This window comes from Lolium rigidum, chromosome 6 (genome assembly GCF_022539505.1).
Source record: "Lolium rigidum isolate FL_2022 chromosome 6, APGP_CSIRO_Lrig_0.1, whole genome shotgun sequence".
NCBI classification, from domain to species: domain Eukaryota; kingdom Viridiplantae; phylum Streptophyta; class Magnoliopsida; order Poales; family Poaceae; genus Lolium; species Lolium rigidum.
The window spans coordinates 322091857-322104136 of NC_061513.1; the positions used below are offsets into that span (position 1 = coordinate 322091857).

At 50.8% G+C, this 12280-nt stretch overlaps 1 protein-coding gene across 1 annotated transcript; it reads right to left on the reverse strand.

Moving 5' to 3' along the window:
* Positions 1 to 2698: 2698 nt before the first annotated feature.
* LOC124659660 (tryptophan aminotransferase-related protein 2-like) lies at positions 2699 to 11731 on the reverse strand. Its single transcript, XM_047197493.1, has 5 exons — positions 11072 to 11731; positions 10395 to 10707; positions 3579 to 3856; positions 3172 to 3485; positions 2699 to 3074 (listed from the first exon to the last, which is right to left on the reverse strand). Exons 1-5 carry the CDS (start codon positions 11572 to 11574, stop codon positions 2890 to 2892), a joined length of 1593 nt encoding a protein of 530 aa, XP_047053449.1. The 5' UTR covers positions 11575 to 11731; the 3' UTR covers positions 2699 to 2889.
* Positions 11732 to 12280: the final 549 nt, after the last annotated feature.

Consider the following 12280-nt stretch of genomic DNA (forward strand, 5'->3'; position numbering starts at 1 on the left):
GTATAATCCTTTATTTAACCAGTTGGAGGTCACCAGCTCACCAAAACCATCAATATCCAACCAGAACTCCTCAAAGCGAAAAATATTAGCTCTAGGTATAGCATTCCCAATTTTCACCTGAATGGGTATATGATCCGAGGATAATTTTGCAAGTGGAATAGCCATGGTGTCAGGATATGTAGAAGTCCATTCTGATGAGGTAAATATCCAGTCAAGCTTCTCAAGCAGTGGGTCAAGTTGCATATTACTCCAAGAAAATGCTCTGCCTTTTAAGGGTATTTCTTCCAAGTCCAGATGTTGGATAATACTGTTGAACAGCAGCATATTATTATTGTCCCCTCCTCCTCTGTTTCTATTTTCTGGACTTCTTATGAGGTTAAAATCACCCATCAATATCCACATATTATAATCATCACGGTTAAGTGAGAGCATCCAGTTGGTAAATAAAGTTCGTCCCTCAGTATTTGTAGGCCCATAAATATTAGTGACAACCCATATCTCTCTGTTGATATTGCAAGTCAATTCCACAGTAATTTCAAATTGATGCTGATGGAGAATCTTTCCACTGAACTGAGAACCAACCCAGATAATTATGAGTCCTCCAGAGTTTCCAATAGATGGCACATAGGCAAACTGGTTAAACTTCCGTGGACAGAAATTTCTTATATAAGCCTGATCAAATTCCTCCCTTTTTGTTTCTTGTAAGCAAATAACATTGCAGTTACTTTCCTCAATTTTTCTATATATATCATCCCATCTAGTTTGGGAGTTTATGCCCCTCACATTCCAATCTAATATACACCAGTAATTATTCATTAATTAACCAGAGAGGAGAAACAGGATCGCCATGTGAATACAACAGAGAGGATCCTAGATGACATGCCCAGATTATATATAGCTGTCTGTTATGCAATTTTGTATTGCTTAGAGCATTCTGTTTGTCTCTTTCCTTAGCCATATATCCTACTTGTACTCTTGATCTCATCGCATTTTGTGGCATTGTGAGACTATTTTATATTGATCTTAGGAAATCCTTTACAATGTTTATGATTGTTGATCGTATCATGTGTGAGTAGTCTTCACATGCTGAGGGATGAGGCCTAGCCTCGCAGCATCATGTGCATCTAACTTTACATGGTCATTGTGCTTAATTTTCATTTAAAGATTTGAATAATTGTATCTCTATCTCCTACCTCGATCTAGGACTTGTCAGGCACCCAAGACCTCGGATGATTGATAAAGGTAATGAGGTGATATTAGTGGTAATCTGCTGCTTCTTGCGAACTCCAGTGATAGTAGGGGGAGTACGGTGGTGTTTGAGATCCATTAGGGAATAACGGTGATGTCATTGATCTTAATGATTTGGCATGTACTTAGCACTTAATAATCCTTCATAACCAACTCGACTTGAGTGATTGAGTTGGACAATAGCCTGTAGATAACCAGCTCAATTGGAGTCTATAGTACATAAGGAAACATCGCTCATAAGAATCTAATATTAATTGTTTAAGTATAATTACGCTTATTATTATCTTTTATCCCATACCATGTATGCACAGCTGCAGGTAAAACATTAGTCATGGCCTATCTCCATCAATTGATTCAAACCCTAAGTAAACTCGAACGTCCCGTGAGACGAAGATTTCACAAATTAGCAAGGTCTTGCTTGAGTAAATCACCACAATAGTCGCTTCCTAAGGATCAATATAAATCTAGATCTTCTAAGGAAAAAAGTAATTATACTACATCCGGTATTCCAGATCGAATGTATCAACACCCACTTTTGATGTGGTGGTAGGTTAACACCATAGTGGTAGGATGAACTTGTGATCCCTTTTTAGTAATAATCTGCATGCTCCCCTTAGTTTATGATCTGCTTTGAACTTGCCATGCTTGTGAAGTTATACTTAACTTGGTATTTTTGTTCCATGATAGTGGTACGTGGTGTACAAATGGAGGAACCAAGAAGTCTATAGTTCTTGGAGGATTTATCAAGATCAAGTCAATGGTTTTTCCGACAACTGCTATTGAGATTATGAAATTAGAGAAGAAGTGGATGAATATCACCACAAATTCTTGATTGAGTAGGCAATTGTTGTTCAAGGTATGGCTATTCAAACTATGGATGTTCGAGCTATGGTTGTTCAAGCTACGGATGTCAAAGCTGTGTCAATGTATCATCAGGCCAGGCGACTAGGCTAAGAGATTTCATCGTCGTTGTCCTGCTGGTGGTGATCGTGAAGCAACTCTTGTCCTGATCCCTCTCTATGATCATGTTGTGTTTATGTACGATCGGATGTAATGGTAACCTCACCAAAGCTTGAACGTGGTAACCATATGCAGGTTCCAAAGGTCTTCTATTTATATCAACCTTCTACAAAACCATGCGTGCATCGAACATAACAAAGGTCTCATAGCTGATCAAGAAATGCAACCAAATTCCATGTGGGCAATCAAACGACTAAGCAACCAAACACAACCTTAGTCTTTGATTTGACTTTCCACTCGCTCCTCTTCCCATTCCCAAATTTGGCAGGTTGGCCGCATTCTGTCCTCGAGCCATTTTCAGGTCTCTAAAGACATTCCGAGTATATTCGAGTAGATTGATTTGCTTGCTTCTTTTTAAGGATCGATTAATTATCTTGTTGCTTCAGTTCTTTCGAACGGAAACAATTCTAAGAACAGAAGCAGACAAAGAAAGCCTTTATAAGAATTTGAGAACAAAGCACGAGCACCGATGGAAAACAAGAAAAACAAAAATCTGCCCATCTCCTTCCTTCCTTCCTACCCACACACTGCTCTACTACACATGCTCGGCGCGCCACACGACCGGCATGCATGCTTAACGAAGAAGCCTGACTGGACATTGATGATCGCCATGGTCTTGGATCACTTGAGGGAGGCGAGGCGCCTGACGAAGAAGTCGAAGGCGTCGTCCCTGTCGAGCATGCTCACCCGGACGTACCTCGTGTCCGCCCCGAACTGGCTCCCGCACCGCGTCAGGATCTTGTGCCCGCGGAGGAACCCCGCGCAGTCCACCACGTCCTCCCTGTCGCACCGCAGCCACGCGAACGCTGCAAGCAAGAAAGCAAAACAATGGCGCGGGGGCGGTCAGAGAACCGATCGGACATGCATTCGGCCATGGGCAATGTGACAGCACGGCGTACATACCGGGGTTGTTCCCGGCCGTCTCGTTAGCGAAGTTGCAGTAGCCGGTGGTCTCCTCCGGCAGGCTGAAGATGCCAGAGGCAGCGGCCGCGGCGCGCAGCATGTTCCAGCGCTCCACCATCTTGCGCCGCCCGAAGTCGAACAGGCGGTGACTCCGCATCGCGCCGCCGGAGGAGTGCTCGTCGTCGTAGCCGTCGGAGACCGCCCTGAGCACCTTGGCGGCGCGCAGCTGCGAGTCCTTGGAGACGCCGATGGTGTTGAGCTCCACGAACTTGGTCATCCTCCGCGCCACCTCCCGGTCCTTCACCAGCGCCCACCTGCAGAACACATCGCATTTCGTTTCAGGTTCAAGCCACATTGTTTTGACTGGATTGGACTGAAGATGCATCATGCGGGGAACAAATTCTTACCCGATCCTGGTGCCGGCGTGGCCGGTGCTCTTGGAGACGGTGAAGAGCATGATGTCGTGGTCGGCGCGTCGGGTGATGGGCGTGTACTGCGGCCAATAGTAGGCCAGGTCGTGGACCGCCTTCCCGGCGTCGGAGCTCAGCACGGCCTCCCGGATGGCGCCGTCGGGGTTGTTCGGGGAGCACACCAGCTCAATGTAGGTGTCGCCCACGAACGTGTCTGCGTCGCCGCCCCACCGGAAGAGCCCGGACCGGAGGAAGTCCGTCACGGCCGGATAGGACTGCGGTGGCACATGATCAGATTAATACAGTTTTATTTAAGGGTGTGGCTATTTCTCAGTCAACATTCTCAGTCACATGATATCGTGAAATCTAAGTTGTAACTCATGTTGCAACTGATAACTAGCACGAATCACAAAATAAATCTAACAATGTTGAACTTGACTGAGCACGAGACATAATGGTTTTATTGTTAAATCTGAATTGTGTGGGATTTTGTTACTCGTTGCTCTAAATTACACCTAATATCAAGTAAATTTTCGTCAAATATATAGAAAGGGAAAGGATATAAACACCAATAATACTCTCTCAAAATGGTCCTAGTTAGGAGACCCCCGCCACCCTAGGCGACATAGGGGCCGATCGCGACACCGGTCTCAGGCCCCCTCCCCCCATCAACCCCTCCCTCCCGCCATCCCTGCAGGTCTGTCGGGCAAAGCCCGGATGGTGGCGGCGGGGCTTCCTCCCTTGCGCGGTGGTGAGCTTCTCGCTGGCGGTGGCGCGTGGCGTGGTGGCAGCTCGCCAGCGAGGTGCTGCGGGGCTCTTGTGACAGTGGAGGTGCAACCCGCCCCATGGCGGAGGCCTCCCTTTGGAAGCAGCCGGGAGCTTAGGGCCCACTCAACCTAGATGGGCTTTGGCGGGCCTGCGGCTCTGGGCCCTTGGCTGCATGTGGGTGTGATAGCTCCTGACAACGTCGACCGTTGGGCATCGTGGCGGTCCCAATGGCTGGCCAAGCGGTGGCGGGCCCCGTTTAGTGGAGTTACGGTGGGACGGTGGTCAGCGCCTCCTTCTCTGATGATGGCAGACCAAACTCGCCTCTCATCGATGGGCATAGGCGGCGCCTTGCAGGGCATGTCCAAGGTGCTTCGCGGTGGACAACACTGCCGAGGTGAAATCCCCGCGCCAAGCTAACGACAGCGACGCCCACAGACGCCGTCACCTTCTTGGAGGAGTCGTCATGGTGATGTCCGGCTTCCCCGCCTGAGCACCAGGGAAGCCCCAGATCTAGTCATCGGATTGGGCGACGACGGCACATCTGTGTCGTTCCCTCCTTGGAGGAGGTTGTTCGAGGAGTCCTTGGTGTGCCAACTAGAGTTGCCGCTCTGAAGGTGGGCTTGTGAGGCACTATGTACACCGCCATCGACACTTTTTGGTTGGCGCCTCCTTTGGCCTGCTGCGGTCCCACTGTTCATTCGCCAACTCTTAGGTACTTATGGGTGGGCGGTACATTGGCTTGTGCCATCCATGAGTTGGAGTCGGTCTATCGAGTTCCCTTCTTCAGTTGTGGCGCGGCTTTGAAGCTCGGCGTGTCGTCCCCAAAGAGACGATGCAAGGCGAGTTCTTGTTTTTTTTTGTTTTCGAGGTTGGAGTTCTTGTTGTTTGGCAAGTGTGGGTTGTGTTATAAACCGTGTGGCTCGTTCTTGTATTGTGTTGCCTCCTTAGCATTGTATCGGCCATTTTGGCCTCTTCTTCTATGCAATCTGATGCACCTTTGAAAGAAATCTCAAAATGTAACACATCAAGACCTTTGATGCTCAACTGTGGCTGTTAATATATACCAAATTATATGGGTTGTGCTTGTGCAAATGGTTTAGTTCTATTTGTCGTGTGAATTTTTTTATTTCACATATTTTTATTCTAACTTAGCATATATATTATGAATAAAAATTCTACTGTGGGATGGGGTACGAAATACGTGATATATTCATGATGCTTTCAATAATACTGATGGGATTCTACATAAATTGATAATTTTCTAAATATATAGTCAAACTTTAAAAATTTAGAAATTTGAAACAAAATCATCCTATGTTTGGGATTCGGCTGAGAGCAATGAAGATTAGATCACCAGGACTATGGGCTTAAGCAAAATTGAATCTTAGATGATCTTTATTTTCTCAAGCAGATCTAAGTCAGTCAGTGAATTGACTCGTAGTATAAAGGGCAAAGTACTAGTGCTACACACTATATTTTGTTATCCATTACATTACCACCAGGGTGGTTCAGATTCAGTTAAAAAAAGATTAGTTCAGATTGAGAACATGAAAGCCGGGAAATAAACTATCGCCGACACCCCATGACTGACCCACATGATTCATGGCCAGATGTGGAACACACACATGACAATGGAATCGCAAGAACAGAATGCCTCTACTTTTCTGTTCTTCCAGGTTACCTAAAAAGATGAATGATGCCACATGAACATCAATACACCGGCGGCTAGTGCATCAATTCTATAAGCTCTACTCTCATCATCAGCACATGCAGATAGAATTTGTCAGGACATGGGAGAGAGTTCTCTTCTCCGGATTATGGGTAGGCGGTGTGTTGGCTTGTGTCATCTAGGAGTTAGAGCATCCCCACTCGTTTGGGCTCCCCACGCCCAAATCCGGCGAAATTTTCGTCCGGATTGGAGGAAGATTTGGCGTGGGGAGGCCCATTTTCCCAGCCGCGAGCCCATGGTCGCCTTCACCCACCGCGTGCATAGCGACGGTGTCGCCGGGAAGGGCAACCGTCGGAGTGCCCTCGTCGCTTTGAACCGCCGTAATGATCCGCGAAGTGGTCTGGAGAGCCCAAACGCCTCGTCGGGAACGGTCGAAGTCGCCTCGAAGCGACAACCGCCGTAATGGAGCATGAACTCGAGGAAGAGCAACCGCCGCTCTCTTCGTCGAGAGAACTACATATACGGTTTCGAACGGCCGACGCCATTCATCTATTCTCTCCTCCATCTTCTCGTCAACCATGAGCGATCGGTCTTGGCCATCGGACACCGACAGCGAGGGAAGCCGCCGAGATGGCGCCATTGGTGGGATCGAGTTGCATCGTCCAGCAGCGACGATTTCCCCCCGCCGTCCAGCGAGGACGATTGGGATGACGATGAGGAGGAGGACGAAGAGGCCGTGGAGCAGGCCATGGAGCCGGCCGAGGAGCAGCCCGAGGAGCCGGCCGATGAGCCGGCCGAGGAGGAGGCCGAGGAGCAGGCGGAGGAGGAGGAGGACGCAGAGGCGAAGGAACCTTCCTCCGACGAGGAGGTGACGAGCCGGAAGCGTCGCCGCCACGACGATGAGGCGGGGCCATCTAGGAAGAAGTAGTAGTTTAAGTTTGTTTTTAAGTTTTTATATGTAATTTTTATGTTTATTCGAACTATATGTAATTATGTTTATTCGAACTATATATAATTCGACTATGTTGAGAGTTCAAATCTTTCGTTCGACGATGGTCTTGCCGTAGATCGGGAAGACAAGGGTATTGCCGTAGAACGGCATGCCATTGTCGCCGACAGGTCGGGGCCACCAATGGTTTCCCGCGATTTTCTCTCATCCGGAGTCCCCGAGCGCTCCCCGGGGGGCCGGGGATGGCCTGGGCTCCCCGGACGGATGAAAGGCCTAATCCGGACGAAAACGAGGAACCGGGGGCGCGACTGGGCCGTTTTCGTCCATCCGGATGACAAATCGCCGTCCTGGGGGCCTCGTCGGGGGGACGAGTGGAGATGCTCTTAGAGCATCTCCAGTCGCGTCCCCCAAAGCGTCCCCCAAAGGGATTTGGGGCGCGCCGGACCAAAAAAGCGTTCCAGCCGCGTCCCCCAAAGCCCTTTTGTCCGGCGCGCCCTATACGGTGTCCGGCGCCCGAGCCCGTCCCCCGTCCCACAGGGGACGCACCGGGGACGCCGGACACAACGAAAAGCGAGGCGGGGAGTGGCGGGGCCGACCCGTCGGCCGGCACAATTAATTCTAACCCTAACCGTCGCCTACCTCGCGACGGAAGTTATTGGCGCTCGGCCGACGGTGCAGCTTCCCGCAGCGACGGTGCGAGCTCCCGCAGAGGGCGCAGCCGACGCGTCCCGTCGCGCCTAGCTCGCGTGCCGGCGTTAATGAGCGCCACCGCTCATCCGCCCTCTCCGGCCTATAAAAAGGGGCGCCTCTCGTCGTCCCTCTCACACACAAACCCTAGCGCCTCTCTCCCAAACCCTAGCCGCCACCATCTCTCAACAAGACTCGTCGCCATGTCTGGTAGAGGCGGAGGCCGACCTCGCGGCCGCGGCCGTGGTCGTGGTCGTGGTCGTGGCCGCGGCATAGCTGAACGATCGCCGCCGCCTCCCGCGCCGTCGTCATCGTCGGAGCCGGACGTGGAGCCGGACGTCCTGTTCGAGTTCGTCCACGTCCTCAAGGGCGATCCGCGCGGCATCCGAGAGGCTGCCGGACTCCTTCGCCGAGTACGTCGGCGGCGTACGCCCGCGCACGATGCATCCGCGGGAGCATTCGTGCGGCTATCGCCGGTGGATCGTCGACGTGATCTACGACGGGCGCGGCAAGATGTACCTCAACATCGGGCCGGGAGAAGTTCGCGCGCCACCACATCCTCCAAGCCGGCTTCATCCTCGTGTTCTCCTACTTCGGCAACAGGGACATGAGCATCAAGGTCTTCGACGAGAGTCGCCGCCGCCGGGACTACCACGTCGACAGGGACTCCCACGACGACAACGACCGACTCGGAGGACGACCGAGTGTTGCTTCTTCGCAGCGAATACGTGCACGGAGGTTGCTCGCCTGTTCGCCTCATCGGTAGAACCAACAAGGGCACCATCCTCCCGCTGGATTTTCCAGCTTAGGTGACTCGGGTGTGCCCCGTAGTGTTGTTTCTTAGCAGCGAACACAGGAAACCGCCGATGCACGGCCTAGTTAGGTTTAGTTTATTTGCAATATTTTATATTTGTGTCCACCATGGTTCAAACTATGTATTAGTTTGTGGAAAACCATGTTCCAAACTATGTCTTCGTGTAAACCACGTTCCCAATTATGTATTAGTTTGTGGAAATTGAAATAAAAATGCCAAGAAAAATTATTTTAAATGTTTGGGGGCGACGTTTGGGGGACGCGGCTGGGGAGCGACGTCCCCCAAACGCGGCACGAACAAAACACGTCCCCCAAACGCTCGATCCGGCGCGGTTTGGGGGACGGTTTGGGGGACGCGGCTGGAGATGCTCTTAGAGTCGGCCTATGGAGTTCCCTTCCTCGGTTGTGACGCGGCCTTGAAGCCCAATGTGGGTTGTGTTGTAAATCGCGTGGCGTTGTACCGGTCATCTTGGCCTCTTCTATGCAATCTGATGCATCTTTCAGGGTGTATCCTTGAAAGAACTCTTATCAAAATGTAACGCGCCAAGACCTTTGGATGCTCAGCTGTAACAGTTAACATGTACCAAACTATATTGGTTGTGCTTGTGCAAATGGTTTGGTTGTATTTGTGTTGTGAAGAACTTTTATTTCACGTATTTTTATTCTAACTTCGCATATATATTATGAATAAAAATTGTAGTGAAACTTGTGGGATGGAGTACCAAATAGGTGATATATTCATGATGCTTTCAATAATATTGATGGGATTCTACATATATTGATATTTTTCTAAATATCTAGTCAAACTTTACAAATTTTGATTTCTAACGAAAGCTAAAGCACAAAATAATTTGAAACGAAATCATCCTATGTTTGAGATTCGGTTGAGAGCAATCAAGGTAAGATCTCCCAGATGATATTTATTTTCTCAAGCAGATCTAATTCTGACTCGTACTATAAAGGGCAAAGTACTACTACTCCACCAGGGTACTGCTATATTTTGTTATCCATTACCACCAGGGTAGTTCAAATTAGTTCAGATTCAGTTTAAAAAATGATTAGTTCAGTTCGAGAACATGAAAGCTGAGAAATAAACTATGGACTGGACGCCGACACCCATGACTGACCCACATGATTCATCGCCAGATGTGGAACACACACATGACAATGGAATCACAAGAGCAGAATGCCTGTTCTCCCAGGTTACCTACAAAGAGGAATCATGCCACAAGAGCATCAACAGAGGCCGCATACCGCGCGCCGCCGCCATGTGTGAGCTTACGAACGGGATTCTCTGACTTTGACTGTCTTGATTTTGGATCATTAATAGCCGGGTCTCGCATTTGGTAGGCCCCACGTTTCCAGTGACTTGAAATTAGAAAAATGTTAGAGAGGTAAAGTCAGAAAATCCGTGCCAGTGAGCTTAGCTCTACTCTCATGCAGATGGAATTTTTCAGGACAGGGGAGAGAGCTCTCTTCCCTGACTTCAACATGCCAAGTCGGCCCGCAGAAGTGACTACTGAGATTCAGATTTGGTTCTAGACTAGATGCCCATGTCCTGACGATTGTCTAGAGGGACATGTCGTCGGCGAATGACAGTATTGCCGGCCCCTACGCGCAAGACAGGTTAAGTCTCGTCGAGGATTAGCACGCCATGAGCTTGCTTGATCACATGGCTAGAGTGGGGGTTTGGGACAAGTGAATGGGGACAGAAGCCAGTGGCACCATCGGTGTCCCCCATTGTCTTAATCCCAGCACCCATCTCCCCATCATTTAGTGGGGAATGATAGGACAATGACAGCGCCCTTGCCATCCTTGTCACACAACAATCTCTCATCATCACCCCCAATGCCCATTTGTTAAGTTTTATGTCACTGGAATCTACAGCGCGTCTTTGTGCTTATAAAATCTGAATTAGCGCACTTACCGAATAGTAGGGCGCCGTGGAGACGACGCTCATGGGCTCGGCGGCGCCGTCGGCGTTGGGTGGCGACAGCGCGTAGAGCGCTGCCATGAAGAGCTGCGTGGAGCCGGTGCCGACGAGGACGTGGTAGCCGTCGACGGCGGCGTTGCCGACGGTGCGATGGAGGCGGCGCACCTGCTGGTCGAACTCCGGCTCCAGGAACCAGCACACGTTGGTCACGTCCGAGAAGTAGCTCATCGTCTGCCACCCCGGGATGACGATCTCCGCCGCGTCCCCCGTCTCCCGCCAGAAGGCCTCGAACATGGTCGGGTCCCCGCTGCAACCGACAGCGCGAATGTCAAACCTTGTTTCTCTGTACATGATGTTGTGAGCTGAGAATCGAGCACGGCCGTCGTGCTCATGCTCATGTGGTTTCTTTTGCTTGCATCGATGGCGAAAATAGACTATGGCGAAAACGAAAGCAAATCTTGGCGACAGGTGCATGCATGATGCATCGGTTAAGGGTGGAGCTGGCGCCAATCGGCCCTTGGATCGGCATTCATTCCTCCTTGACATTGACATTGCACAGGGACATGCTCCGCGGGGAATTGCAGATATTTTAATGGACAAAAAAATTACAGTACTGAGAGTTTGAGACTGAGAGAGTAGAGGACTGAGGGAAGAGGGAGGCGGAGACTCACTGGTCAAGGTTGATGACGGAGTCGTGTGTCACCGCCGGCTTTCCGGTCGAAGGCGCCCTCGTATCTCTGTCCCTGGGCTCGACAGTCGGCGCCGCTGCGCCATCCTCTCTCTTGCCGCTCGTTTCAGGTTGAACGCAGGTGTCATGCCGCTGGTCAGGAGAGGCAGCGGCGGCGTGGTGCTGGTGGCTGACGGCGTAGTGGTGGAGCAGGAGCGCGAGGGTGGCGACGTTCAACGCGACGGAGGCGAACACGGCGACGCGCCACAGCGGTGTTCCCGGCGCAGTCCGCCTCCTGCCGATAGCCTTGGCCGCCGAGAACGCACCGCCTCTCGGCCTGCTCGCTCCCCGGAGGGCCACTCCGCCGCCGCCGCTCGCGGTCACCGCGTGCTCCTCCCGGCTGGGCGCGCCGCCGGCAGGAGACGCGAGCATGCGCGGCATTAGGCCTCCTCCGTTCCCCTGGAACTCCCCCCGTGCGTCGATCAGGCGCCGCTGGAACGCCGCCATGACGCCCTGAATCGAGGTGTTTCTTCTAGAGAAAAAGCAAAGAAACGCTAGCTTCTCGGATGGACACAGCACTGCTGGTGCTGGGCCGAGGAAGGAAAAAATATTCAGTGATCCACCGTCGGGATCGGACGGAGATACTAGCTCGGAGCAAGGCTGATGTTGCTTACGCACGCCTCCTGTTTCAGCGTCTAGCGCTGCAGCAGACTGTTCTTCGTCAGTGCGCTAGCTTGCTAGCTCACGGGTGCAGCTGAGCAGGAGCAGACGGGACGAGGACGACAGAGAGAGTGGGGCGAGGAAAGAGAGCTGATGGGAGCTATCGAAGGAGTCAGCTGCTGCTCTGGGCGCGGCAGACGGAGGTGGTAGGAGGACAATGCAGTGCAGATGCGGCAGTGTGCCTGGACCTGCACGGCTTTATTTATAGCTAGAGGGCGCCCCTAGACGGTACAATATTCCTTCTGCCGAAACGGCGTTGTAGGCTTTCTTTTCAAGTTCAGCACCTCACTCATTTATAAAATTTCAAAAGGTGGGAATAAGGAAAATTGTAAGGGTAGGATGTCATATACTCGGTTGTCGTGTTGAATTACACACATTTCATATCATTTCCGAGCTTGAATCTATTTTTCCGATAAAGAAAACATATTAGCATCGAGAGATACCAATTACATTCAGCTTTTGCAACAACGTACTACCTAATGGTAGTACATAT

Excerpts from the sequence above, each read along its gene's own strand:
- LOC124659660 (XM_047197493.1), bottom strand. The coding sequence starts at position 11,574 with ATGGCGGCGTTCCAGCGGCGCCTGATCGACGCACGGGGGGAGTTCCAG. Across the intron at positions 3,857-10,394 it reads CCACGGCGCCCTACTATTCG|TCCTATCCGGCCGTGACGGA; the intron begins GTAAGTGCGCTA and ends GTGCCACCGCAG. Across the intron at positions 3,486-3,578 it reads CACGCCGGCACCAGGATCGG|GTGGGCGCTGGTGAAGGACC; the intron begins GTAAGAATTTGT and ends TGTGTTCTGCAG.